The sequence below is a fragment of the Pituophis catenifer genome, unplaced genomic scaffold (assembly GCF_029215685.1).
Source record: "Pituophis catenifer annectens isolate HBS135680 unplaced genomic scaffold, rPitCat1.0.hap2 SCAF_2, whole genome shotgun sequence".
Taxonomy (NCBI): domain Eukaryota; kingdom Metazoa; phylum Chordata; class Lepidosauria; order Squamata; family Colubridae; genus Pituophis; species Pituophis catenifer.
The window spans coordinates 150747224-150775113 of NW_027256882.1; the positions used below are offsets into that span (position 1 = coordinate 150747224).

Consider the following 27890-nt stretch of genomic DNA (forward strand, 5'->3'; position numbering starts at 1 on the left):
CAGTAAGGAAGGGCGAGGATCGGGAAGCAGAAGCAGCAAGTAAACACACATCCAGCCGCCCTTGATGGTGTCGGTCAATTGGGAGAACCTCCTTTCCTCTCCTCTCCATAAAGGCTTATCAGGCGGCTCTTTGCCTTGCGCAGAAGCGCCCCCGCCCGCCGGCCCACGTGATTTCTAGGAAACGCACTTAGCGCCAGTGCAGAAAGTTTCGGTTTCCTTTCCTTTCCTTCCCCCGCTTATGTATATATAAAGCGGTGACTTCGCTCCGGCGCCGCAGTCATGGCTACCTTCATCGACCCGTTGTCTATGTTCGGGCTGGAAGAGGAGCTGACTTGCTCCATCTGCCTGTGCGTTTTTCAGACGCCGGTCACTACGCCCTGCGGCCACAATTTTTGCCTGCCTTGCCTGGAGATGACCTGGATGGAAGTCGAGGACACCTTCAGCTGCCCCCAGTGCAGAGCCTCTTTCGCAACCCGTCCTGAGCTGAAGAAAAACACGGTGCTCTGCAAGGTGGTGGAGCAATTCCAGATCAGCCAAGATGGCCTCTACAAAGAGACGGGCGAGGAGAAGGCCAAGAGCAGCCCGGCCAAGCCGAGGTCTCCCTCGCCAGTGGCCTGCGACAGCTGCCTGGTGGTCGACGCGGCCAAGACCTGCCTCACCTGCATGGCCTCCTTCTGCCAGGAGCACCTGGGGCCCCACCTGGAGAGCCCGGCGTTTAAGAGCCACCAGGTGGTTCCAGTCGTGAAGGAACTTCAGCAGAAGAAGTGTCAGGCCCACAGCAAGCTCCTGGAGTTCTTCTGCCAGGAGCATGGAGTCCCCATCTGCTGTTTTTGCCTGGTTTCTCACAAGACCTGCTCCACTACCCCACTAAAAGAGGCCAAGGAAGCAAAGGAGGTGAGGAAGGAGTGGATGATTGTCGCGCTAGGCGTGGGGAGACACGGGGGTACATTGACTTCAGCCAAATGTCTGGAGATTCTAGTTATCCAGATCATGGTTGTCCCAAAGGTAACTGCTTTTTCAAAAGGTAACTTGTTCAGTTCAGTTACCTTTTGAAAAAACACCTTTGGGACATCGATCTCAGCCCTGAACGCTTCTAGTGTGACTTTGAGCTATTGATTTCTTATCAGTAAGACCTACCCCACAGGGTGGTTGCTGGGAGAGAAAAATGGAGAAGGGAGTGAGTGCTGGGTATGTCTTTAAGAAAAAGTGGGATATAAAGCTAAAGCAGACCTGGGCATTCTGTGGCCCATGGGCCACATCTGGCCATTTGGCTGTCCCTGTCTGGCCCAAGAAAGTGCCACCCCTGTTCAACAACAGTCCCAGTTTCACATGTGGCCCCTTGGGAAAATTAATTGCCCATCCCTGATCTAAAGAAATAGTTTTCCAGGATCCAATTTGGGTTGGTCACTGGGCCACACTGGGATGGGCTCCAACACTGAGCTTTCAGACTCGTGTTGGAGCCCATCCTCAGGGAATGTCTCTCTACCAGAAAGTGTTCCCGGAGGATGGGCTCCAGCGCAAGTCAGAAAGCTTGGAAGACTAAACCTCTGGTCTTGGAGACCACCTTGGATGGGATCCTGCAGCATTATCCTGGGACATGTAAATTTTCCTTCATTTGTGAGAAATAGTTTTGATTCCTGGAAGTTACCTGGACAACTTGGGAAGGGTCTTTTTTAGAAGTGGTTTGCCCTTGCCTCCTTCCTAGGGCTGAGAGTAAGTAACTGGCTATTTGCCTAGGAGAATTCTAGAACTCACCACCTCCTGGTTTTTAGCCTGATGCCTTAACTACTACACCAGACTGGCTCTTGCAAGTTATCCGAAGCCAAAGATGGTTTATTTGGCCTTGTGCATTATGTGTCCACTCAACCAATACTGTTCAGTAAAACTGTGGTTAGGATATGTGTTCTGTGTATAGATGTGGCAGAGGTATATGGACAGCTATCTTGCATTTAACCATGTACCTGGTAGCAAGGATGTACACCCAAGAGACAGGGTAAGAAGGTTTGCTGAAACTGGCTGCTTGAGGCAGAAAGAACCTTCCTCCACAGCTGGCAAATGTCAACAGGATAATAACAGATAAGCTTAGTTTGCAATGGAGAACAGAATCTGTGTATTTTAGGAAACTTTTCTGACTTTTAATTTTTTTTTTATCAGTATAGCTGTTTTAGTCTTTTGTAGCAAGTCTGAGTTCTATTCTGAGCATTACCTTTTTTCCAATGCAAATCTTAGATGTGTAGATTTCATGGAAGTTGTTAATGCTTTGTATTTTTTCCCAAGGTGTTCACAAAAATTCTCAGTGACTTTAAATCAACATAGAATGTTTCAAAGTTAATGTAAAACCCATTTTTAAGTTTGGAAAAGAAAACCTGGGTGAAGGGAAGGTTTGTGTTTTCTTGCTCAGCTGTAGGAATCTTATAGAAAAGATGAATGTGACAAAAACTCCATCTCTCTCTCTCTAGAAAACCTTAGCCTTTGACCCTTTCAGCCAGTTATGAAATATAGATCAATATGTACAGGGGAAGAAAGTGACTATGTTACGTGTATGTCAGGCTGAGAAGCAATTTTGTGCTGTGTTTTGTATAAGTTGAGAGCAAATGATTTTGCCACAGCTTCTATTGCTAAGTGTTTCTTGAATTTATAAAGATAACAGAATAACAGAGTTGAAAGGGACCTTGGAGGAAGGGACCTTGGAGGTCTTTTAGTCCAAGCCCCTGCTCATGCAGGAGACCCTATACCATTTCAGACAAAGGGCTGTCCAGTCTCTTTAAAAGCCTCCAGGGATGAAGAACCCACAGCTTCTGAAGGCCAGCTGTTCCACTGGTTAATTGTCCTCACTGTCAGGAAGTTTCTCCTTAGTTGTAGGTTGCTTCTCTCCTTGGTTCGTTTCCATCCATTGCTTCTTGTCCTGCCTTCTGGTGCTTTGGAAAATAGGTTCCCCCCCCCTTTGTGGTAGCCCCTCAAATATTAGAACACTGCTATCATGCCTTCGTAGGTCTTGTTTTATGTTGAGAACTATGCTTTAGAATGCTCAGCATGTGAGCTTTCCTTTGCAATCTGATCAGTTTATTTATAATGGGCAGGAATTCAAAGGCAAGCCCCACTGATAGCAGTGGATTTCTTCATCAGTGGAGAATTGTCCAGTTGACCTTTGAAGTCTGTTTCAGTTCTTTCACAATCGGCCTGCAGGGTAGAGTAGAACAGAGTTCTCTGTATATCCATGGATCTCTTTTCACCGGTGAGACCTGTGGATATATATTTTCCAGCCATAGAGGCTGAGCCAAGGGACTTATGTATTAAGTCAAAAAGAGGGCTATGAAAATATCTACAGACCCCTCACATCTTGGACATAAATTGTTTAAACTTCTACTTTCAAAAGACGGTATAGGGCACTGCACACCAAAACAACTAGACACAAGGACAGTTTTTTCCTGAATGCCATCACTCTATTTAACAACTAATTCCCACAACAATGTCAAATAATTTACAAAGACTGTATTACTATCATTCTTCTCTTCCTTTCTAGTATCTATCTCTTCCCACTTATTACTATAACCATCTTGCTTGTAACTTTCAATTATATTGTTTTTAATTTGTTTCCTAGTATGATTTGATAGCTTATTAGTAACCTTGATTATCACTATGTGTATCTTTTTATTCTCAAATGTATTTTATTCTCCTTATGTACACTGAGAGCATATACACTGAAGACAAATTCCTTGTGTGTCCAATTACACTTGGCCAATAAAGAATTCTGTTCTGTTCTATTCTATTCTATTCTATTCTATTCTATTCTATTCTATTCTATTCTATTCTATTCTATTCTATTCTATTCTATTCTATTCTATTCTATGTGAACATTTTCCCCCCAAAGTGCCAAGTCTGCTTGAAGTGTGATGACATTGTTCCAAAATAGCAACAAAGGAGTAATCATTTATCAGATGATTACTCATCTTGTCCAAAGTATCCAGGAACATCTTACTACTGAAATAATTCAGTTCAAAGATGGCTGCCAAGGAAGATTTAGTCAATTAGTATAAGCAGTACCACAAAGATGCTCTGCAAACATTCATATCTAGGTTAATAGAGTTTAAGAGGGTATAAATCTCAGTTGACAATAAAAAGACAGGGGCCTATATAAGATGGGGGAATCTTGTCTCTAGAAGACAAAACCAAAAGATCATCTTTATTCTAGCATATACAGGTAATCCTTGACGGGGGTAGAATTTCTGTTGCTAAGCAAGGGGTTTGTTAATGAATTGTGCCTGATTTTACGACCTTCAGTGCAGTTAAGTGAATCTGACTTCCTGCATTGACGTGGCATGTCGGAAGCCAGCGTGGAAGGTCACAAATGGCAATCAGGTGACCCTAGGAAGCTTCAACCATCATCAATAACATGCTGGTTGACATGCGTCTGCAATCTGATCACATGACTCATAAGTCACTTTCTTCAGTGCCGTGGTAACTTCAAACAGTCACCGAACAAATAATAAGTTGAGGACTGCCTGTAATATCAGGTACATAAATGACAGTTAACCCCACCTATCAAACCAGTTTTTTTCGTGGCAAAGCGAGTAAATTTGTCACTTTTGATGTAAGATTAGGGCTTTTGACAGTGGTCACATTCTGCCAGAAATGTTGAAGTTCAGCATTGACTAGTGGGGTCCTGTTTCAGCTTCCACCTTTATCTACAAAATTGAAACATATTGTTAGGTTGAGCCATAGATGTAATTGTTCCCATTTTTAAACGGGGGAAGACGTGATTCTATAGTACTATTGTCTAATTAGTTTGGAGTCCAGCAGAGCTAATACATTGAAATAAATGAATTAATAAATCTACTGAGCATAGTTTAGCAAGCTTTATGCTCTGGCCTTAGAATGGAAGCTTTAAGAATGGATGGGGAAAATAACTATTTTGTGCCTGGAATATACAGGCCTTAGATTGGGACCCTGTACCAAATCATGTTAGTTGTTTGACTGAGATACAATGTGTAGTAATAAGCCTAGAATCTTACCCATAGGCTGCTTTTGTTGATTTAAAATAGACATTGAACTCCATTTTGAAAACCCTCTGTTGGGAAAAATTTAGGTGAAAAACTTTTGAAATCTTGACTTGGAATAAGATATAATTCACAAAGTTCAGTTTTAGGCAAATCTCTGTACACAAGAGTGTTAAGGTAATGATTTAATAGCTGAATAGCTGCTGTAAGGCTGTAATACTGAAATGATGATGCAATGAGAATGAGTCAGCAGGGTTATCACTTTAAGAAGCTGTTTTGTAAGAGAGGCCCTGTATAGTTGATATTGATTGCCTGACTTTGCTTACTACGTGTATGTATATATTCTTTGTAGATAAACCACTGTTTGAAAGACAAACCTCTGTTTACTGTATTTTGCTCCTGGGTTGTCTCAAAATAGTCACCTGTACGCACTCTGTCAAAGAGTGTCAGACATAAAGATGCATACAAGCACCTTTACTAGTCAAACCTTAGTTGAACTAGCTTGTAAAAAAGCTCACTGACCCAAATTTCCATTCTTCCAAAAGATCCACTCTGAATGTCAAACTTTTGCTGCATTTTGATGATTCACCCAATACCCACCTAATAATCAGTTTTCAGAAAATCAAAATAATGATCTTTGCCACACAAAACAGAAGAAAAAGCACTACAAACTTGGGATGTATAATAAATGCATAGGAGATGATGTCCAAGTATAGTATTCCAGGATATGGGATTAAAAAAAAAATTATTGGCTTTTATAATTTCACAGGCCCAAAGAAATGCTTTCATAGGTTTTAAAGGCAGACAATGCATTTCTGCAGTCCTGAAATTATTTGCAGCCAGATCACTAGTTCATTTGCCCTAAGACTCACACCTGTGCAAATACAAGCCATTGCAAATAGTGTAAAGTAAATTTATAAGGAGGTTGATTCAGGTACCTACCTCTGTACATCCAGTACAATCCTCTCTGTCTTTAGGTTGGTCAGCTGGAGATTGAGGCACAAACCCTGTAGCTAATATTTAATGCCTTTCCTCAGATTCCTTTCATCTAATATTAGTTTTTATGGCCTCAGGCAGTTACAGGTAAACATTTATCATGTGTGGTAGCTAGTTTTACATCCCTTGGAATGTCCTCAGGTTACAAAAAGGATTAGGGAATGGCTTTTAGATGTAGGATACCAAAATGAGATTAGCCTGATCCCAGGACCAATTAGCAAACAAGTGGAACGTGCCAGATAGTAGCAATTGGCTAATCGCATCCTGTTACTTATTTCTTCCATCCAATCGGGTTCAGCTTATTCTACTATTCTATTCCATGGGTTTCAAACTCAATTGCATCACAGGGCGGATCGTGACGTATCATGACTTTTTTGCCTTTGCAGAGCTGGGGTGGGAGTGGCCTGCCTGTGACGTATCCAGCTCGTGGGCCGTCAGCTTGACCGGCCTGTAAACCTATTCTGTCTACCTTCAGTAGGTCTATATTAGAATTTGCTCCCGCAGTGCTGTTCTTAAACTGGGGGTGATGATCTCCAAGTGGGTAATTTGGGCACACCAAGGGCAATTTGGGCAATTACCAAGGTAACGGAGCAATTTGTGATTGCTTATTGATGAGTCAAGGATCCAATATGGGGCTATTGTTGCTGAAATAAACAGTAACGATGCCTTTAACACCATCAAACAACCTGCCTAACCCAGGTCCTTGGGAAGGATTCAGTAGGTGAGTAAAAATGCCAACTCCAGTCCAAACACCTGGCTGATCCTCCTGTCAACCATAATATAACATTGATGCTTGTGTAAAATAATGGGGGTTTGGATTTGGGGGGAGGGAGGGTTGACATCCAAGATTACAAAAAGAGGTAATTGGGTTAAACTTTAAAAACCACTGCCATATATGTTCCCACATATGCTATATATGACATCTGTTACTCTGCGTTATTCAACTCTCCCTCAACAGCCCCTTGTTCCTACATGCTCCAAGTCACTGAATTTTATATCAACTACCATCCTTCAAATAAAGTAGCTTCTGTCATGTGTTGCTAAGTGATGGGTTTCAGTAGCTAACATCCCTAAACATCTGAAGCTGAATTGATAACAGCTTCTTTTACATTTAAAAAAATACTTTTACAGTAATGTTTACACTGTTGGTGTTGAATCGTTATTTTATTTCATTCTGATTTTTTTTTGTGTATCGGCTTTGGCCAGATTGAAGCTATATTTATCTACATAGTTGTCAGCTCCATCTTTGGTCCATTTTTTTCCACTCTGCACAACATTAAGAACCCAATTTTTTTTAAAAAAATAATTTTTTGAAGATGTAACTGCAGATGTGTCCTTTTAATCAGAATCCTGAAGTAAAACTATTATCTCCTATAAGTGGTTTTGTTTTCTTACCGTAGTAGCTGGCATGCTGCTATGTAGTAGCTGGTTCCGAATGTTGTTTTTAATCTAAAGAATATTTTTTTTGTTCTCTTACAGTTACAGCTGAGGAAGAGATTAACAGAACTCCATGACTTGAATGACAAGGCTGCAAAGTCCATGGAACAAGTACGAACGCAGCAAAAGCAACTCAGTGTAAGGAAAGAATTATTTTTTAAATGGAAGTTCACTTCTCTTTGCAAGTAGGACCTGGTAATGTAAGAGGGCTGCCCCGGTTTCACTATATAGAGGTCCACCTTGGAGTTATGCATTGTGTTTAGTGACACTGTGTGTGTGTGTGTGAGAGAGAGAGAGGGGGGGGGAAGGGGAATTGTGTCAAAGGGCTTTGCCATTTCAAAGATTGCCTTTTGCTGTCACCATTTACTTTACTCATATATTACTACCTTAATATATGAGGTAGCTGGGATTCAAATAGGGAAAAAAATGAAGTTACACTTCTTTCAAAACATTTTAAGACTGAGTTGTACTATAAAAAATGCCTCCTTTGAATTATGATTTCATCTACACATTACAGTAGTCCTCAGCTTACAGCCACAATTGAGCCCAAAATTTCTGTTGTTAAGTGAAACATTTGTTAATAATTTTGTAAAAGTTTATTTTCTTGTAGTTAAAATTTGCTTTACTTAAGGATTAGAAACAGAATTGCCCATCTTTTCAGACTCATCAATTCAAAATTTCTAATAGCTGAAAAGTAGCTAACAAGCAATTTCTAAATGTGATTAGAAAAGGAAGTACAGGTAATCCTCTCATTATGACAGTTCACTTAGCAACTGTTCAAGGTTACGATTCAAGTCCTTACAATACAGTCCTGAAGTTATAAATCTTTCAGCACCACGATAGTAGTTCACTCTTATGACCGACTGCAGAGAAACTGCAACATTCCCCCTGCCTATCCCCCACCACCATACACACAGAGGGACCTAATAGGCACTGGCCCTGCTATGGTAGCCCACCAGCTCCTCCCCACCCAAAAGGCTAACTTACCTTTTGAAGATCCAGAGTTCCAAAACAGGCTGACCGCTCCTCCTCTCACCTCAAGCGAGCTCTCGCCTCTCCAGCCTCTCTACTGTGGGGTTTGTACAGCAGCATCGTTTCTTTTTCTGCTCCTTGCACTCCAAAAGCGGAGCGGTGAGATCAGAGGAACAGTGGGACGAGAACACCCTGTTCAGCCTGGCTGACTCACTAAGGCTCCCTGCACAGCACACCCGATCTGATTTTGGAGCGCTAGGCAGCCTCAGTGAGTCTGAAGGAGCATAAGATCGTCGTTGTGGTTCGCTGGCAGCAGAGCCAGACAGTGAGGAGGCTGGGGAGGAAAATGGGCCAGTTCTGGAGTCTGGGTAAGGCTCGGATGAAGGCTCTGCGTCAGAGGGAGAGATGGGGCCAGGGCCATCTGGGAGTTATGTGCTGACTCTGGAGCCTCCAGAGTCTGACATTAGCGAAGCAGAGGAACAAGGGAAGCCTGTTCCCAGTGCACACATGCGCAGAGCTGCCAGAAGGCAAGAACAGTTAAGACAAAGGGGGCAACTCGGGAGCAAGGCTTGGAGATGATTGGCCCCTCCCATAAGACATAAAGGAGGAGCAAAGGGACACGATCCTTTGCAGGAAGCAACTTTGTTCGTTCTGGTCGGTTTAAACTCTGAAGCTCTGTTTTGACTTTGTGCTTTGTTTCGCCTTGCAAAGCTAATTGGCAATTAGGTCTTTGGCAGCGTTTCAAGGGAGATAAAGGTGGGTGCTTATCAGCCTTATCCCAAAAGTCTGTGGCAGACTTCTGCGGGCTATTCACAAACTGTTCGGGACTCATTACGAGCTGTGAATGACCATAGCTCACAGCCGTCTCAATAAAAGAGTTTTATTGGGACTAAAATTGTAATTTATGCTTTGTCAGGAAGCCTAGGTCAGAACAATCATGTCCCCAAAGAGCGTGCTTCTCTTCTCCAAAATTCTTTACAAAAGAATTTGTAAAGGGCAGGAGGCCTGAAAGGGCATGAGATCATTGTCCCAAAGCCCTCGATCCCCATGCAAAAGCTTTGGCTGCGGAGAACAGAAGCCTTTGGGGGAGCAATTTTGCACTGCTTTCAGGCCTCTCTTCTGCCTTCCAAAAAGTTTTGCAAAGGGACGGAGGCCTGAAGCAGCACGAGATCGCTGCCCCGAAGCCCTCCACACTTTTGTAAAACCTTTTGGCATGGAGAACAGAAGCCTTGGGAGACATGATCTCGCCCACCTTCAGACTCACCGAGGCTGCCTGGGGCTCCAAAAGCAGATTGGGTGTCCTGTGCAGGCAGCCTCTCACCGCTCCACCTTTGGAGCGTCAGGAGCAGAGGGAAAAAAAAACCATGGCAGAGAGGCTGGATATTCTCCGGTAATATCACACTACTAACCAGAGCATACAAAACATTTGCTAGGCCAATTCTCGAATACAGCTCATCTGTCTGGAACCCACACTACATATCAGACATGTTGAGTCCTCGCTCTTACGATGAGGTCCTCGCATTTATGACGTGCGGCCCTGATTGGCTAAGACACACCATCCAGCCGGCGGGAGAATACTAAATCCTTATTGGTTGTTGGTTTGACAGCTATGGTATAAATAGCTGTCAAATGCCTAGTTCTTTGCTCTGTTTCTCTCTAGCTGTTCTGTTAGTAATAAACAATCGTGTTTGACTTTACCTGGTCTCGCCTCAGTTACTGACCCCCGGGTTGTTCTACAGAGCAAGACATTAATACAATTGAAAGTGTCCAGAAATATTTCAGAAGAAGAGTCCTCCACTCCTCTGCTCGCAACAAAATACCTTATGCCACCAGACTTGAAATTCTGGGCTTACAAAACTTAGAACTACGCCACCTTCGGTATGACCTAAGCATAGCTCATAAAATTATCAGCTACAATGTCCTACCTGTCAATGACTACTTCAACTTCAGCCACAACAATAGACGAACCAGAGTGGATTTGATTTAAATCGAGTCAATTTAAATCACTAGTAAAAAGACTTGATTTAAATCAACTCGATTTAAATCATAATTTTTAAAGAGCAACTGTCATCTCTGCTACTCCTTTGACCTGCTGTTGACTCACCGATAGTCCCCGTGTTGCAGAATATACAGCCTTGTACTACATAACTAAACTCCATTTCATGCTGAATAAACTAAATTATTTATGTATCTTAAATAGAAAACTATCTTACGATAGATTTTTACCCCAAAAGTTTTTTATTAAAATAAATTCAATAAAAATCAAAAAAATCCGATTTAAATCAAAAAAATCCGATTTAAATCAAAAAAATCCGATTTTTTTTTTATTTTTTTAAAAAAATAATTGATTTTTATCCACCCTGACACGAACACACACTAGATACAAACTTAAAGTGAACCGCTCCAAACTCGATTGCAGAAAATACGACTTCAGCAACAGAGTGGTCAGTGCCTGGAATGCACTACCTGACTCTGTGGTTTCATCCCAAAACCCCCAAAATTTTAACCTAAGACTGTCTACTGTTGACCTCACCCCATAAGAGCACCAGTATGCCTACCGTCCCTGTCCTAATGTTTCCCCTATTTGTATTTATTTTATGTATCCAATCCATGTTTATACTTATTACCTAATACGTTCTTGACAAATAAAATAAAATAAAAAATAAAATAAAAGAGACAGCTTGCTTTGGTCATCAAGTTCTTCAAAAGGTAAGTGAGTCTCCACAGGCCCAGTGCCTGTGGAGACCTGGTGGCACAGGATGTTGGAGGGGAGGGGGAAGCATGAGATATTTCAGTGGGTCAGGGGAGGCCTTGCTTGTTTGGAAGCACTAGGCCTCCCCATGGTCTTTCCCACCCTGAGATACCTCATGTGCACTTAACAATCTGCACATTCGATTAGCAAATGCATGGGGTAAGGCAGGGAGGGATCACGTTCATTTAACATGATCCAATTAATAAACCCTTGGGTTACGAATGTAATTGGCAGTCTCTATTACATTCGTAGCTCGAGGATTACCTGTATGTGAACTTGGTATCCTTTTTAAGATGCTAACTATAGTTTGAGCAAGATGGCTTTTCCCTCATCTCCCTGTGCTCAAAACTTATAGAAGATTGCTGCCTTGTGGTCTCCTCAAGAGGAGAAACGGAAGCAATATTGGGCGATCTCCCACCCTCTCTCTGTCTGGAGGGGTTCCTAGAGCTGATTTATTTTATATTTATTTATTTATTATATTTATATGCCACCCATTTCACTGTCAAGTGACACTGGGCAGCTGTTCACCAGCTGTTCATTCTTAGTTGTGGTTGTCAGCTTCATGTTCAGTCCACCATTTCTTCCTCCAGAGGTCTCCCAACTTTTTCTCCATTTTCCAGCCTCCTAATAAGTAATAAGGCATTACTTCATTTCCAAATCATTTTTTTTATTTTGATGATATTGTCCCTTCAGAATACCACTTGTCGGAAGTTGGATTTGCTGAAATCAGAATTCCTAGAAATGGTAGCTTTAATTCATGAAGAAGAAAATAATTGTTGGAAGAAAATCAAAACAGAAGAAAAAAAAGTCCTGGATAAATGTGAATTTGTCCATACAGTCCTGGGTAAGAAGAAGAATGAAATCCAGAAGGAGCAAGATGAAATTGAAGTGACCTTGGCAGAGATGGATGACATTACATTTTTAAAGGTAATTTTCAGTCGGGAGAAGCAATGATTAAAGGACTTGCTAATTTCTCCAATTAGGGAGGCCCTTTCTCCAGTGAAATCTTTCCTGAGCTGCTTGTCCTATAGATCAGGGGTGGGCAACTATGGCCCTTTTATGACTTGTGGACTTCAACTCCCAGAATTTCTGACCCAGCCATGTTAGTTCAGGAATTCTGGGAATTGAAGTCCACAAGTCATAAAAGGGCCATAGTTGCTCACCTCTGCTATAGATGTATGTGTTGAACTTCCAGAATTCCCTGTTGCTGATAATTTAGAAAGTTGCCCAGAAAATTGCACAGAGTGGGGGGTGGTTGTTTTAGTGTCTTTAGACTAAGAATAAAGATGGTTACAGTCCTAGTTTAACCTGCCCTCCCTGAATATTGTTGTCTTCAATTCCTAGAATTAATACATTCTGACAATTGAGAAGGGCATACCTTTCCCCTCTTGGGGTCTTTTTTTAAAAAAAAAGAAAAGAAAATGCAGGATGTACGTTTTAGTCATTTAATAAATAGTCCACTATATAATGTGTCAAGCACTGTGGAAGGAAGTAGAGCTGTTTTTTGTTTGGAATTATCGCAAGATCTTAATGCTTTATTTCAGAGAGCAAGAAAACTGCGACAGATATCCTTCAGCGATGTATTTATTCCCAAAATAGAGTTGGATCAAAACGTGCTAGGCGCTGTTTATCAGAAAGCCTGTCACCTCAAAGAAATGACAAAACGATCTTTGGCTATAACTCAGGAAGAGAAAATAAAAGGTGCTTTTATTTATTCATTGATTTACTGGGATTTTTTTAAAATTCACATATGGTTTAAATATATTATTCTAGCTGTGTTGCTAACCTATGGAAATGTTGAAAACTAACTGCCCTTAGTTAATAAGGTTTGTGGGATGGTACAGGTAGTCCTTGACTTACAGCACTTCGTTTAGTGACAATTCAGAGTTACAACGGCATTGAAAAAAGTGACTTATGACCGTTTTTCACACAACTGTTGCAGCATCCCCAGGGTTAAGTGATCAAAATTCAGATGCTTGGCAACTGGCTCATATTTATGACGATTACAGTGTCCCGGGGTCACGTGATTACCTTTTGTGATCTTCTGACAAGCAAAGTCGATGGGAAAGCCTGATTCATTTAAAGACCATGTTACTAACTTAACAACTTCAGTGACTCACTTAACAACTGGCAAGAAAGGTCGTAAAACGGGGCAAAACTCGCTTAAAATAGGTCTCACTCAGCAACAGAAACTTTGATGGCAACATGACGCCACAAGTTTGACACCCCTGTCCTACAATACTTAACTCTACAGGTAGTCCTCAACTTACGACCACAATTGAGCCCAGAATTGATGTTGCTAAGTGAGAAATTGGTTAAATGAGTTTTGCCCCATTTTATGGCCACATTTGTGAAGTGAATCACTGCCGTTGTTAAATTAGTCACACGGTTGTTAAGTGAATCTGGCTTCCCCGTTGACTTTGCTTGTCAGAAGGTCACAAAAGGGGATCATATGACCCTGGGACACTGCAACCGTCATAAGTATGAACCAGTTATGAACCAAGCATCTGAATGTAAATCACATGACCATGGGGATGCTGCGATGGTCATAAGTGTGAAAAATGTCACATGGGGAGAAGGAGTGTGTGGGGTGAGCACACAAACATGGTGCAGAGTAGTTCTGAAAAATACCTCTTTACTTCATACCATCTTAAAGTCATCAATGAATGTGGCTCTGGACCCCCCCATGTAACTTTAGACACACTGTGCAAATGTTAGTTTTATCCATTGGAGTAAAAAGTTCCCAGGCTAGAGTACCAGCCATCCCAGTAGTGCAATGAAATCCTCCCCTCCCCTCTGGGGTACCAAGAGTAGCAGTAGTAGAGATAAAATTTGGAGATGGGTCTGTTGTGTGCACCGCCATAAACTTCAGAATAATGTTGCCAGTTGATGGGCGAAATCTGTTTAACCTCTACATATTTTAATCTTGTACTTTATATTTTGAATTTTATATCATAGAGTATGCCTTATTTTAATTGTGTTGCTTCTGACAAGAATAAACAAACCAACCTCAGGATGAGATCTCAACTTAACTAAAGAGAGTATAAATAAAGCTTAGTTCCATTAAATGAGGAAAGAAATGAAAGAAATGTCCGCTATCTGAAAGGTGCTTTTTCAAAAGATTTTGTTTTGCCTTGAAGAGGTTTCGCTTCTCATCCAAGAAGCTTCTTCAGTTCTGACTGAGGAAGCTTCTTAGATGAGAAGTGAGACATCCTCGAGGAAAAACCAGAAAGTCCAGTTGCCTTTTGAAAAAGCACCTTTGGGACAACCACGACCTGGACGACTGAGAGAATCTCCATAGACAAATGTCAGCTAAGGAAGATGCAGGTGGGTGACCATAGTTAGAGACAGTCATGGGTGGAGTGAAAGTAAAGAGTTGAACATTTTGCTCCAGAAGAATCTAGATGCTTTCTGGGATTGCATGGGGGATGTTGGAGGAAGGGGGGAATTGACAGAAGTCATTGTTCAGTCTCTGTTGCCCAGAAGGAGGGGAGCCCTTTTGGGGCTTTGTTTCCTCTGTGCATAAAAGGAATTCTTTTGTCCCAGATAAGTCAGAAGAATCCCAAAGGTTACCCATAAACCTGTTTAAAGTATTGGAACAGGACAATTCCATGCTGACCCTACCATGATTTTTTTGGTTTACTTATATTCACCTCATTTATCTTTTTTCCTTCAGAAGGGCCACAGTGGAAACCGAAATCAGAAACTCCCATATTACAACCAAGAGAATTTAGATCTAGTAAGTGAGACCACACACACACACACACACACACACACACACTGTTGTAAGTTGAGGACTACCTGTATTGGCTCCTATAAAGGCAGTTTGACAAGTACAACTGTCTTTACTAGAGCCAATACAGGTAGTCCTCAACTTACAACAGTTCATTTAGTGACCGTTCAAAGTTACAACGGCACTGGAAAAAAGGGACTTATGATCGTTTTTCACACTTAAGACCTTTGTGGCATCCCTTTGGTCACGTGATCAAAATTCGGATGCTTGACAACTGTCTCATACTGATGACCATTGCTGTGTCTCAAGGTCATGTGATCACCTTTTCCGACTTTCTGACAACCAAAATCAATGGGGAAGCCACGTTCATAGCCCTGTTAAAACAACTTAGCAACTGCTGAGTTCACGTAACAGCTGTGGCAAGAAATGGGGCAAAATTCACTTAGCAGATGTCTTGCTTAACCACAGAAATTTTGGGATCAATTGTGATTGTAAGTCGAGGACTACCTGTACGTTTCTCGGCAGACATATTAAGTGGTCTTATGAAAGCAAAGTTACACTGTACACTTCTTTGGTTCTGCTACCTGTCGTCACTTGCAGGTTTTTTTCAGTCTCGCAAATGCTGTTCAACAGAAGGGGAGGGGGAGAGGGAGGGAGAGAGAGAGCCATTTGGGGTGCTGTATAAGATGATTTATGCTTTTCTAAAAGGGCTCTAAGGGGTGTGATGACCCAGTGGTTAAAGATGTGAGCTTGTCAGATGGAAAGCTGACAGCCCGGGTTCGAGATCCTAGCGCCATGTCATGGGCGTGAGCTCCTATTACTTGCCCCAGCTCCTGCCCACTTAGCAGTTTAAAAGCATGCAAATGTGAGTAGATAAATAGGTACCACTTTCATGGGAAAGTAACAGTGTTCTTTGCACCTCTGCGTAGAGTCATGCTTGGCCACATGACCACGGAAATGTCTTTGGACAACGCTTGCTTCCTCGGTGAGGAAGCATACATTAGCTTGCCTCCTAGAGTCAGAGACCACTGGACAGGGAAACCTTTACCTTTAAAGAGGATAGTGTCAGGATTCCAAGTAACACACCCATCAAAACTCCAGGGAGGCATATTCCTCAAAGTATAGACTTATTAGGCATGTCATATTGGCACGTCTGGGAAAGCCCCTCCCCCCTAGGGTTCCCCCCCAGTTAAAAGTAAAGTTTTCTTTCCCCTGCCCAGGCAATCCATCACATGGTCCAATCAGGTCACAGTCCAAGGGTCAGTTGGTCTCAGATCCCACCTGCTTGCACCTGGTGAGAAAGTCCTTGGTTCTCAGAGGAAAGAATGTTATTTTGGCTACAATTCCCCAGTTGTCTCTATCTCCCCATTCCCACAGCTCGACTCAATCTCTGCTGTGGCAGCCCTGAAGGTGCTGCCTTCAGGGAAAATGGCTTCAGGGCTGAGAGCTATAGAGGAAGAAGTTCCTTCAAAGGGGGAGAGATTCTCTGTCAGACTCTTTCGAGGTGTTTGCACACATACACTTTGTTGAGATCTTGTAAGCCCTCCTAACTCTCTACCTATGTTTTCCACATAGGGCCTGCTCGGGCATACAAGGCACACCTAGTCTAGTAGAGCAGAGAAATAATAACACAAGGATCACTTTCAAATGAGTAAAATCCTGAGGAACGTCAAGTTCTGGAATTCACAGAGACCCACTGAATTTAAAGTGCGGAGAGAATTTTATTGGTTGCCGTGTACATTTTCTCACTCTCATACTCAGTCATCCCCATTTACCACATCCTTCTCAACTAAGCTGCCACAAATACCTTGGTTTGTTGATCCACAACTCCAGTAATGAGATTGATGGAATTACCTTGTGCTCAGCAGTCCTCTGCTTCTGGCAACATTTCTCCTTTGTTCCTTGTTTCCTTCTTACCTGCCTCCTCAGAGGAATCCTTTTGACAAGATTCCTGGCTTATGTCTTGTTTATGTTCCTTTAGGTAATCCTGGCACTTTTGTACTCCCATTGAAGACACCCATGGTGGAAGAGGTATGCCCAGCAGCTGCAGGAAAAACTAGTGAGTATTTAGAGCAAATCATAGTGATAGATATTCTTTGCACATGGTGGAGTTTTTGAGATCAGAGCAGGTGGTAGGAGTCTCTGGTGGAGCATTTAGCTTTCTGTCTGAAGGACGCTGTTCTTTAGCTTTCTCGTAAGGAAGAGAAGGACAGAAGGAGCTTCCCTCATTGGTCCATTAAATGTTGGAAGAGTTGGAACTTTATGTATCATTACAACCATTGCATGAGATAAAACAGCAGCTAGTGATGAGTACTGGGCATTTTGTTACTTATGATAATCCTCCATCCCTTGATTCTTCTCCACAATCCTATGAGACAGTCTAGACCAGGGGTGTCAAACTCACAGCCCATGGGCCAGAGGCGTCACTCATAGGCCACACCCACCCCAGCTCTGCAAATGGGAAAAATGTCGAGAATCATCATGTGACGGCAATGTGTTGTCGCAAGTTTGACACTCCAGGTCTAAAGTATCCGCAACTCTCCCAAAAGCAGTCAAGCTGAGTTAGGATTTTGGATCACTTCATTGTAACCTGACACATATGTTTTATCACACAAGTTATTTACCCTTTGTTATTTATCAATTAATATGGCCACTTACCTATCTGAAGTAATTCAAAATGGAACATGTTGTTAAAGCCAAAAGAAACCAAATTGATGTCCTTTTCAACATTTGTCCAATTCTAACACACACACACACACACACACACACACACACACACACATTTCAGTATCATTCCTTCACACTTTGCTGTATGCAGATCTCTTTTGTTTTAGTTTCATCCCTAATATTTTTATCACATTTATTTTTAATTCCATTCACTTGGGTAGAAGTTGTTTTCGAGTCCTTTTCATCTCTTTCCAAAACACTTTGCTTACATGATTCAGCAAAGTGTTTTCTTCCCCCTCTTAATCTTAACTGATCCTCTCTATTGCTGATTGTATTTTTGCAACTGTCCTTTGTTTCTCTGTTCTTCTCCATGTTTTGCAGCTAATGTTCCCTAATACACAATTTGTCTCACCTCATAGCTTTCTTCACCTAATTTTTTTTCATACAGTACTTCCTGTTAACATCACTCCGCATGCTGTAATATATTGTAATTCATTTGATATCAAATCTTTGCTCATTCTATAGGTATCCAGAGTCTGTGGGATGCAGGTAATAATTGTGTTACCTCACAAGTCTCAAGATTACATAGAAATCCTAGCTTACATAGAAAACTAAAAATGAACTTGGAATAAAACTGGGCTCTGCTTGCACCAAATGTGCCAAAATTGACTGGCATTCTTCTTTTCCAAGGGAATGATGTAGATGCCACTAGTATAACTAAGGTTAATCTAAACTGCTTTTTTCCCCAAAAAAAACTTCTTTTCCCCTTGTTGCAAAATCTCTTGAGCTGGCTTTTGACTTGATTCTGGCCTCTCTATTTTTACAAAAGTCTTAGCTTATTATTGGATCCCTACTTTCTACTATTTATGCATTCCAAATAATCATTTCGTTTATATAGCATTTGATTTTTTGTTTCAGTAATCATGTTGAAATTTAAGTAAATTTACTGGTGTGGTAGTGGTAATTTTCACATAGCTAAAACAAATTATTGGGATAATCAAGTTCAAATTGGTAACGCTTTTTAAAACTTCAATAAATCCTAATAAGAGCTAGCCAAAGGATCTCTTGCTTGCCCATTCGGAGAGAGTTGTTTGTCTTGTTCGCAAATAACTAAATTGGACACATCTTTTTCTTTTCAGGACAGAGAAGTCGGCCTGCCAAGCGCTGTAAGTTCAGTCTTTTAACCAAACTTGTGACTTTCTGCCTGCCAATGAACTCCACTGATTAAAATTTGAGGAATAGCTGCCTCTGCTGAAATTCCGAAAAATTCAACCGGGCATTTATTGGCATGGAATAGAAATAATTGTGCTGTGGTCTGGTCATGAGAAAATTGCACCTGTGGCTTGAACCCTACGCAGATACTTTTTCTTTGTACAATTAGATGCGTTCGTTTGCTACCTCTGCACTTTCAGTTGTGTCTACCAATTTAATGTACTCCGTACATTTTCAGTAGCAAGTTTTAGTCTGATGTATTTGGATTCTCAGCTTTTGGAAATGCAGTGCATCTCAAAACAGCATTCTAAAACTTTAAGGGAGTAATGGTTACGTAGGCCTTCTTAAAATCACAAATATTTATTAGCGGCCTACGTGTAAAGGCTGCTAATGAATATTTCACCATCTGTTCTTTACGGATGTTAAGTTATTGGTTTCTTGCAAACGATCTCCAGTTTCTAGAGAAAATGCTATATTTTTGTATTCCCCCTCAATCTCTTTCATTCCACAGGGCAAGAGATCTAACAATAGCAATGGCACTTTGACTTATATACCGCTTCACAGTGCCCTACAGCCCTCTCTTAAGCCGTTTACAGAGTCAGCCTATTGCCCCCAACAATCTGGCTCCTCATTTTACCAACCTCAAAAGGATGGAAGGCTGAGTCAACCTTGAGCCGGTCAGGATCGAATTGCTGGCAGTCAGCAGAATTAGCCTGCAATACTGCATTCTAACTACTGCATCACCACAGCGCCTAATGAGTTCTAGTGAGATTAGTGCTGAAACAAACTAGTTAATAATGGTAAATGCTTACTGCAAGCTTCCCAGGAGAATGTTAAAGCCAAGAAAACTTAAGTTCACGGACTTAGTTGAATTGAGGTTAGATAGAATTGTTGAGATCAACAGAAAAAGTCTTTTAAAAAGAAGTCTTTTAAAAAGCATTCTTGTTGGAAAGATTAGCTGTGTTGTCACGAACAATAGGCAAAAGTGACTTCACTTAGGACCATTGTGTATGTTTACTACTTTTTAGCAGGAAATTTTCATACACTATAGTTCTGGCTTCTAATAATGATCGTTGCAACCCTACCTCTGCTTTCCTTTAAACAGGATTCTTCTAGAAATCCATAATTTAGAATTCCGAGCTTTAGAAATAGCAATAGCACTTAGACTTATATACTGCTTCATAGTGCTTTACAGCCCTCTCTAAGCAGTTTACAGAGTCAGCATATTGCCCCCAACAATGCGGGTCCTCATTTTACCGACCTCGGAAGGATGGAAGGCTGAGTCAACCTTAAGCCTGGTGAGATTTGAACTGCTGAACTGCAACTAGCAGTCAGCTGAAGTAGCCTGCAGTACTGCACTCTAACCACTGCGCCATCTCCGCTCTAGAAAGCTAGAGTCTTGTACGTTTCACCATTCTAAGGCTGTCCTCTACTGCCAGCTCTTGCCAAATCTTGGATTATCTGATGGGTAAATGCAAATTTCTTACCACAACTTTGTGGCCATGGAGATATGCAGAGCAAATGGAAGCAGAAGGGAGGAGACCTCCACTCCTGAAATGCTATTGACCACCAGATCTGAAAGGAGCTTGAGTGTAAGTTATATTCAGCGGCTGGTTCAGAATAACAACAGAAGAGGATGTTTGTTGCTCAGGATTAAACTGTGAGGTCCTTGGTGCTCAAATTAGAAACTATTCCACCAATTGACATGACAGTGGGGGACAAAATGGAGGACAGATTGTTCTGAACCATGGGGCCCTTGGTGCTCTCTGATTGGTTTTTTTTTTGCAGACTAGGAAACAAAATGGAGTTTATTCTCTGTTAGGCACATATACAATAACTCATGTCTAGAGCTGCTTCTGGTTTGCTGATGGGTTTACCCACCGGATTAAATCGCATGTAATCAAAACTAAATGTCAACCACATATGGATCGGTGAACTAAAACTATATGTCAACAACTAGTACGAATTTTTGCATGTCTTGTAGTATAAAACTTGTCAGTCTTCTCTTTTCAGTGCAATATGCTTAATAAGTTTGAATGAGTTTGAAAAGGTGTATCTTTTTATCTTGTTTGGTAACTATAGCGGAAAGTCCCAAGCGGAGAGCACAAAGCTGCAGCAAAGACAAAGCTGCGGCTGAGACAAAGAGTGAAACAACAACTTTGGATGCTTTTTTAACAAAACCAAGAGAGGAGCTTCTCAAATGTAAGTAATTAGTGTGGTGTAAATTTTGGAAATGATGGAACAGTAATATTAATAATTATACAGAACATTCGTTCTGAGAAAACATTACTAAAACAAAACCACGCAGCATAAAATAGAGGATATAAAATGATCGGCCTCTAGCTTCATAGTGGGTTGCTCCAAACTTTAACCAGTTAAGGTTGAAGGTCAGGTGGAAGGTTAAGGCTTTCACCTTTTAAGACTGATAAGATCAAAAAATACCCTCCAAAATTAGCACACCATTATAATCTCACCAGTCATGTTTTCGTAGAAAACATATGTTTCTGACTGCTGGCCTATTTCTTTAAATAAATCAGTAAGGCTACACTATGTTGAAAAAGAATAATTTGCAGAAGAAATAGTAATAAGTCCTTTCTTCTAATATTTAAAAGGTTCATTGAATGTCAACTTATATTGATGGCATTGACTTGAGAAGTCACTGCTGATTGGACTTTTAAAATGACATTGCTTTGGGAGTACTTCATTTACAACATTTCATTTAGTGACCATTCAAAGTTACAAGGCACTGAAAAAAGTGACTTACAACCATTTTTCACACTAAGACCATTGCAGCATCACCATGGTCATGTGATCAAAATTCAGATGCTTGACAGTTAACTCATTTATAACAATTGCAATGTCCCAGAATCACATGATCACCTTTTGCAATTTTCTGATAAACAAAATCAATGGGGAAACCAGATTCACTTAGCAACCATATTACTAACTTAACAGCTGCAGCCAGTGATTCACTTAACAGCTGTGGCGAAAAAGAATGTAAAGGGGGGCAAAACTCACGGAACAACTTTTCACTTAGCAACAGAAAGTTTGGGCTCCATTATGGTCATAGGTCGAAAACTCCCTTTATTATGACTGTGGTTTTAGTGGATAGCTCTTATGTATCCATAACTACTTATAGCATCAGAAATATAATAAGAGTTCTCAAATGAAGGAAATGGTCTCAAGATCCTTTCTTTTTATCTTGTTGATAAATGATCTGGAGCTAGACATGAACGGGAAAATGTTTTTGATGTCACTAAGTTATTTAGGATGAATAAACCCAAAACAAAAGTTTCTGGTTTTATCTTCATATTCACTTTGAGAATCTTCTGTATTAAGATATGAATCCTACTCCAATGATTTCTTTGCTTTGTCTCACATGTCCACCATAAGCGATAAAAGGTCCCTTCTTTACTTTTACGTTTCCAACATTCATCTGAAATACCTTTGTACGTTCTTGACAACTTATCTGGTGTTAAATACCAGTGATACATTGTCTTATAAAAAATTCTTTTAAGTTTTAATTTATTGTAAATTTTAAACCTTTCATCCACATATTCTCCCACTGTTCAAGCATGACATTATATCCAAAGTTCCTTGCCCACTGAATCATGCAGTGCTTTACATATTCATTCTCCAAATTCAAGTTGAATAACAATTTATAAACTTTAGCAACAATATGTTCATGACTACCACTCTTTTCCAGGTTTCTTGCTGTTTTCTGATTTCTCTTCTGATTGTATTTATTCCCAGTTGCTACACACTTTACTCTGGATCGCCACAGTGCTCATAAGAATATCGTATTACTGGAGAAATGTACCAAGATGTCCGTCACGGAAACGATACAGGATTACAAACCGCACCCTCAGCGATTTTTAAGCTTCTCCCAAGTGCTTTCTTTCCAATGTTTCAAGAAAGGAATCCATTACTGGGAAGTTGACCTGGACAACAACAACTTCTGTGCTGTCGGCATCTGTTATGGTAGCATCCCAAGAAACGGGCCGAAAAGCCGCCTAGGACGCAATAATAGCTCCTGGTGCATTGAATGGGTCAACAATAAAGTCTCAGCTTGGCACAATGATAAAGACACATCTCTGCCCAGCAACAAAGCAACGAAGATTGGTGTCCTTCTAAATTATGATGGGGGTTTTGTTATTTTCTTTGGTGTCACTGAGAAAAAAAACTTCCCGCTCTATAAATTCAAAATAGAATTCGCGGAAGCTGTCTATTCTGCATTCTGGGTGTTTTCTAATGGAGCCACCATTTCACTCTGCCCGCTGAAGTCATAACAGGCTGTACAGAATGGCTTTGGTGCCCTCACGAAAACATGCACCCACACGTTATGATGTTGTCTTTCCACAGGTTTTCCTTTTGAATTAAGTTACAAAAATGTTTTTAAATTTTAAGCTCTTGTGCTTGCTTTTTGGAAAATTCTGGGGTTATTTGATCAATATTTCAGTCCACTAACAGAGATCCTTGGCAAACTCAATGGGGAAACTTGCCCAGAGGGTTTTTAGTGGATGAATCTATCAGGCTTTCTGTTTGCCTCATACCTCTGAGGTCTAAGCCATAATGGGATATAGGTATATAAAGGTCGTCTTGGAACAGAAGCTTCCTTCATTTCATCTCATGCTCTACTATAGAATAAGAAATGCAGAAAATAAAACTCATGTATTTTCAGTGACCAAGTTGTTAACTTCTATACAGGCTGCACTGTTCACAGCTTTGATTACCTTCTCTTTGGGGTGAGCACTCCTCGCTTAACCTGCACAGAATTTGCTACCACATTTGGCTGTATGAACAGTGAGCTCTAAAGGTCTTGTTTTTCAGATGACTGAAAACAAGGCTATGCTGGGAGACAATGAATTTTTTTCATTCTTCTACCAAACACCATGGAAAGAAGGGAAAGTGGTACTTTGCTAGTGCTGCTTGGAGGAAAAGTGATAATAAAAATATTTTCATTCCTGGAGCTCCTTTTTAAGACCCTGTTCCATGGATTTCTTTTCCTTGCTACCCTCTTTTCAGATGCTCTGAATATGTCAGACAGGCCATTTTGTGCCATCTGATAAAACAGTTCTTCAAAATTATATGTACTTAAACTATGTACTTAATTATACGTTCCTCAAGAGCTGTCCAATAGCTTTGGACAATGTTCTTCAGGCAAGTTAGGCCATGAATATCTTTGGCCATGCTTGCCGAAAGGAAGTGGTTAAAAAAGATTGTCATCTGCTTAACCCATCTATCCATGTTGAACATAGTTCTTTGATCAAGGTTGATTAAGATGATGAGGTTCTTGTTCCTTGAAGGGCTACGTACCTTCACAATGATGTTACCTTCACAATGATGTTCTAATGGAAGATTAGGTATAATGTCTGCATCTAATCTTTTAGACTTTGTTCCGCTTGCCACTGCTTGAGGTAATTAGATTACTCTAATTTCCTGCATGCTATTCACTGAGCATAGCCTTTGATCACATTTGGCTGTGGAACCAAGCGTTGAAGATCATTTAAAGGACTTCCATTAAGTTTACAAAACCATTCAGGGTGCCATCTTTAATTTCTGTCTGGAAGTTTCCTAGCTGGCATTTCAACTTCAGTATGTCTTCTGTTTTCTTTTTTAAAAATGAGCAGTAGACTGGGACAATCCACAGAAATTGGAAGCGAATGGTTTAGGAAATCCAGTTTTAGACTTCTGATCGTTTTCATCCTGGGACAGGGGAGGCACCTAGTGGCACATGGTTCTGAGAATTGCACATCTAAGCCATTGAGTACTTTGCTAAGCTTCCTCATTCATTAGTGGTATTCTAATTGGCATTAGAAGAATCCATAACACAAATGTAGTGGCTTATGGTGCTGTCGGCTTTCAGAAGTACTTCTGCTAAAAAGTGGAAGGAAGTGTCCATATGATAGAAATAAATAAACTACAGTTTTGGCAAATTTAGATTTCTGCAGGACATAATTTGAGATAAAAGAACAGTCTGACTAGCATTCTGATTCAATTGTAGGTTTATGATCGAGTAAAGGACCCAGTCTCAGGACACCACTTGTTTTCTAAGTATGTGTTTTATGCCGTATTACTTGATTTTGAGAAATGTTTTAAAAGTTAAATTACGGCGGCATTAGGAAAAAGGTGCTCTGGAAGTTACTGAAGTGGAATGGACCACTGCAAAAAATAAAATGAGCATTATCCATTCCTTAAGGTAACATGGGAAAAAAGGCTTAAGTAGTGATACAAGGTAAGAAGTAAAAATAAGAACAGAAGAGTTCCATGAAGGAAAGACAATCTATATTGAGATCATGGCTGTAAGAAGATGAAAAAAAAAATGGCATGAGATCCTGTGGTTTCCTCTGCAATGTAACACCTTTCTTGAAGGGAATGTGTGTGTACGAGAATTGTCCCTCAGAGTCTTCCATAGTTGCATGTTTCTCTTCATGAAAATGAGCTTCCTGGCTTTTGTGGTGTTCTTGAGAGTGTGTGCTCCCATAGGAAGTATCAATGAAGCATTCTTTTAACATCAACACCTAGATTTAGACATATATTTGTAATTTTTTAAAAAAAACCACAAATCCTAAGGCAGCATGTATCCAGCCTCTTGTTATCCAAATTCCGTGTGGATAGCATCCACTGTGGTGTCTTTGCTGGTATCTAAATGTCTTTAGATTGTGGTTACAGTAGGTGACTAATTAATATTGAAGTCTTAATGATTATACTGGAATCACCTAATCGATCTTGAACTATCTCTGGGACTCTTCAAGAATCTCTTTACATAGTTTATTTTTTTCTTTTAAAAACAAAGAAACAATATCCAGGCACAATACTGTCCTTTGGCTAAAAGTTGATTCTTAGCCTTTGTTTCTTATATTACAAACAAGGCTTCTTTCAGATCAGGCCCAAATAATGTTTTATCTTATGGCAAGTCAGCTCTTGAGATAATGTCAGTGGGTAGGATCGAAGCATAGTGAAGCATATTATTTTCACCTGGTTTTAACAGAAGATAGCCAAATCTCATGCTTTCGCTTTGAAATTGTGTGTTGTTTGGTTCTGTATCTCCAGTGGTCATATTTGTATTATTACATCATTAACTCTCGTTATGTAGCCTGTGGCTTAATATTTTTTGCTAAGCTTTTTGGAGATACAGGAGATGTAAGACAAGCAATTTTGGCAATAACAAAACTTTGGGGAAATGGTTTCTATGGGACCTCTGCAGAAAAGTTGTTCAGCTTGCTATTTTATGGTGTGTTATCTTGACAATAACATATACAGATTTGTGAGGCAGTTTGTGTTTTTATTTTGCGCTGTAAGAAAAAAAAAACTTTTGTAGTTTGCATTAACAAATAGTGGCCTCAAAATCTCAAGATAGTGAAGCTGTTATGATTTCTGCTGAAGTCTTTACTTTGCTTAATTAAGAATCGGCCTGTTGTCTCCCTATCTATCAAAATATAATGTGATGAACCTCATTGCCTGGTCTTTTAATGAATAAGTACTTGTTAAATTAAAATAAAGTTTATCATGGTTTATCATGGAGTGGTTTTTCTGCTAAACTCAAACCTGCTGCTTCTGCGTAGAAAGGTTTCCACGAATGAAAAGGACATTCCAAAATATATTTATGTAGTTGAAAGGAATTGAACCCAGTAAAGTGCACATGAAAATAAAGATGTCGCAGCAATTTAGGAGCTAAAGCTTTCATTCCAAGCAAGTTTCCCACAAATAAACCTTTCTAGGATTCAAGTATACCACAGAAGCAAAAATCTCCAGCCAAAGAAGTTTAAACCCTTCAAAAAACAGATTCCCAATCTTTGCTGCCTATTTGGGAACCATCTTTGTCTTTCAAAATCATCTAGCCCAGGGGTATCAAACTCAATTTCATTGAGGGCCGCATCAGGGCTGTGGTTGACCTCCTTATTGGACTTTGTGTGGGAGACATATTTATCTATATTCTTTTACAGTGTAACCATCCATTTACATAAAATATAGGCAATTCTATGAATAACTCCCACCCCAAAGGCTGTGAAAAGGAGGAATCGTCATTAAAATAAAAAAGATACCCCAGTTAACTGAGTTTGAAAATCCTTGGCTGAATAGGATTCACAAACTGAAATTAATATATTTATTGGTTGATTACATTTACACACTGTCCATAGGGATTCATGATACCAACATGATTCAAAAATTCCTATATGGTTGCATCCCAAGAAGCTAAGCAATCCTATTAGGAATGCCATAATCGATCCGCTTTAAGCCATTTTCTATAAAATGTTTTTTTGTTAGGGAACTCCAAGTGGGTTCTTGTTTCCAATGATGGGTATTTGTGTACACAAAATTGTCAGCTATCAAGAGCCCTGTGGGATTTAAATTGAATGAATAAATAGTATTTTTGGGAGGAAATGCCTATGGACTAATGGGGGCCCCAGTTGCATTAGTCAAACTATACCAGTGCTTGGTTTGCAAAATGCTTCCTTTTTAAAAAATCTTGAATCCAATGAGTCAGATTCTGGAAAGTAGTATGATATACTGTAGATGCCAGTTCACACTGTATTATATTCCCATGGATCAGTATGTAGATTAGGCAGGAAGAAAGGAGATGGGAGAAAATAAATCCATTTTCTATATCTACTCATTTAAATGAAACAAAGCAAAACCCTTTTACTACTTGTTTCTATAGGGCCGTGATGGCGAATCTATGGCACACGTGCCACAGGTGGCATGCGTAGCCATATCAGTGGGCATACTAGGTCAGCTCTGGCATGCATGCACGTGCCGGCCAGCTGATTTTTGGGCCTTCTGGGCCCACCAGAAGTAGGCAAACAGGCTGTTTCCTGCCTCCGGAGGGCCTGGGGGGGTGGGGAAGGCCCGTTTTTCTTTCTCACCTGGCTCCAGATCCTCTATGCATCTGGGGATGGCGAAAACAGCCTTTCCCACTCCCTCGGAGGCCCTCCGGAGGCCTAAAAAGGCCCATTTCCCAACTCCCGGTGGGACAGGAAGTGACTTTTTTGCTATCCCCAGCCTCCAGAGCCTCTCTCCGCCCTATAGTATAGGGTGATGAAAATATTAAACCACATTGATCTACAGTACAACTTTAGGACATCTGCTTATTTTATATTATTGTTTACAAGATTATCAAGAT

The 27890-nt window shown here is 40.6% G+C and overlaps 1 protein-coding gene across 2 annotated transcripts; it reads left to right on the forward strand.

Moving 5' to 3' along the window:
- Positions 1 to 258: 258 nt before the first annotated feature.
- LOC139312748 (E3 ubiquitin/ISG15 ligase TRIM25-like) lies at positions 259 to 26281 on the forward strand. 2 transcript variants are annotated; one of them, XM_070937790.1, is made up of 9 exons: positions 259 to 894; positions 7473 to 7568; positions 11848 to 12081; positions 12699 to 12855; positions 14831 to 14893; positions 16869 to 16946; positions 18694 to 18720; positions 20849 to 20968; positions 22520 to 26281. In XM_070937790.1, exons 1-9 carry the CDS (start codon positions 280 to 282, stop codon positions 23053 to 23055), a joined length of 1926 nt encoding a protein of 641 aa, XP_070793891.1. In that variant the 5' UTR covers positions 259 to 279; the 3' UTR covers positions 23056 to 26281. The 2 variants fall into 2 exon arrangements, with proteins under 2 accessions (XP_070793891.1, XP_070793892.1); XM_070937791.1 differs by lacking the exon at positions 14831 to 14893.
- Positions 26282 to 27890: the final 1609 nt, after the last annotated feature.

Excerpts from the sequence above, each read along its gene's own strand:
- LOC139312748 (XM_070937790.1), top strand. The coding sequence starts at position 280 with ATGGCTACCTTCATCGACCCGTTGTCTATGTTCGGGCTGGAAGAGGAG. Across the intron at positions 12,082-12,698 it reads ATGACATTACATTTTTAAAG|AGAGCAAGAAAACTGCGACA; the intron begins GTAATTTTCAGT and ends GCTTTATTTCAG. Across the intron at positions 18,721-20,848 it reads AAGTCGGCCTGCCAAGCGCT|CGGAAAGTCCCAAGCGGAGA; the intron begins GTAAGTTCAGTC and ends TGGTAACTATAG.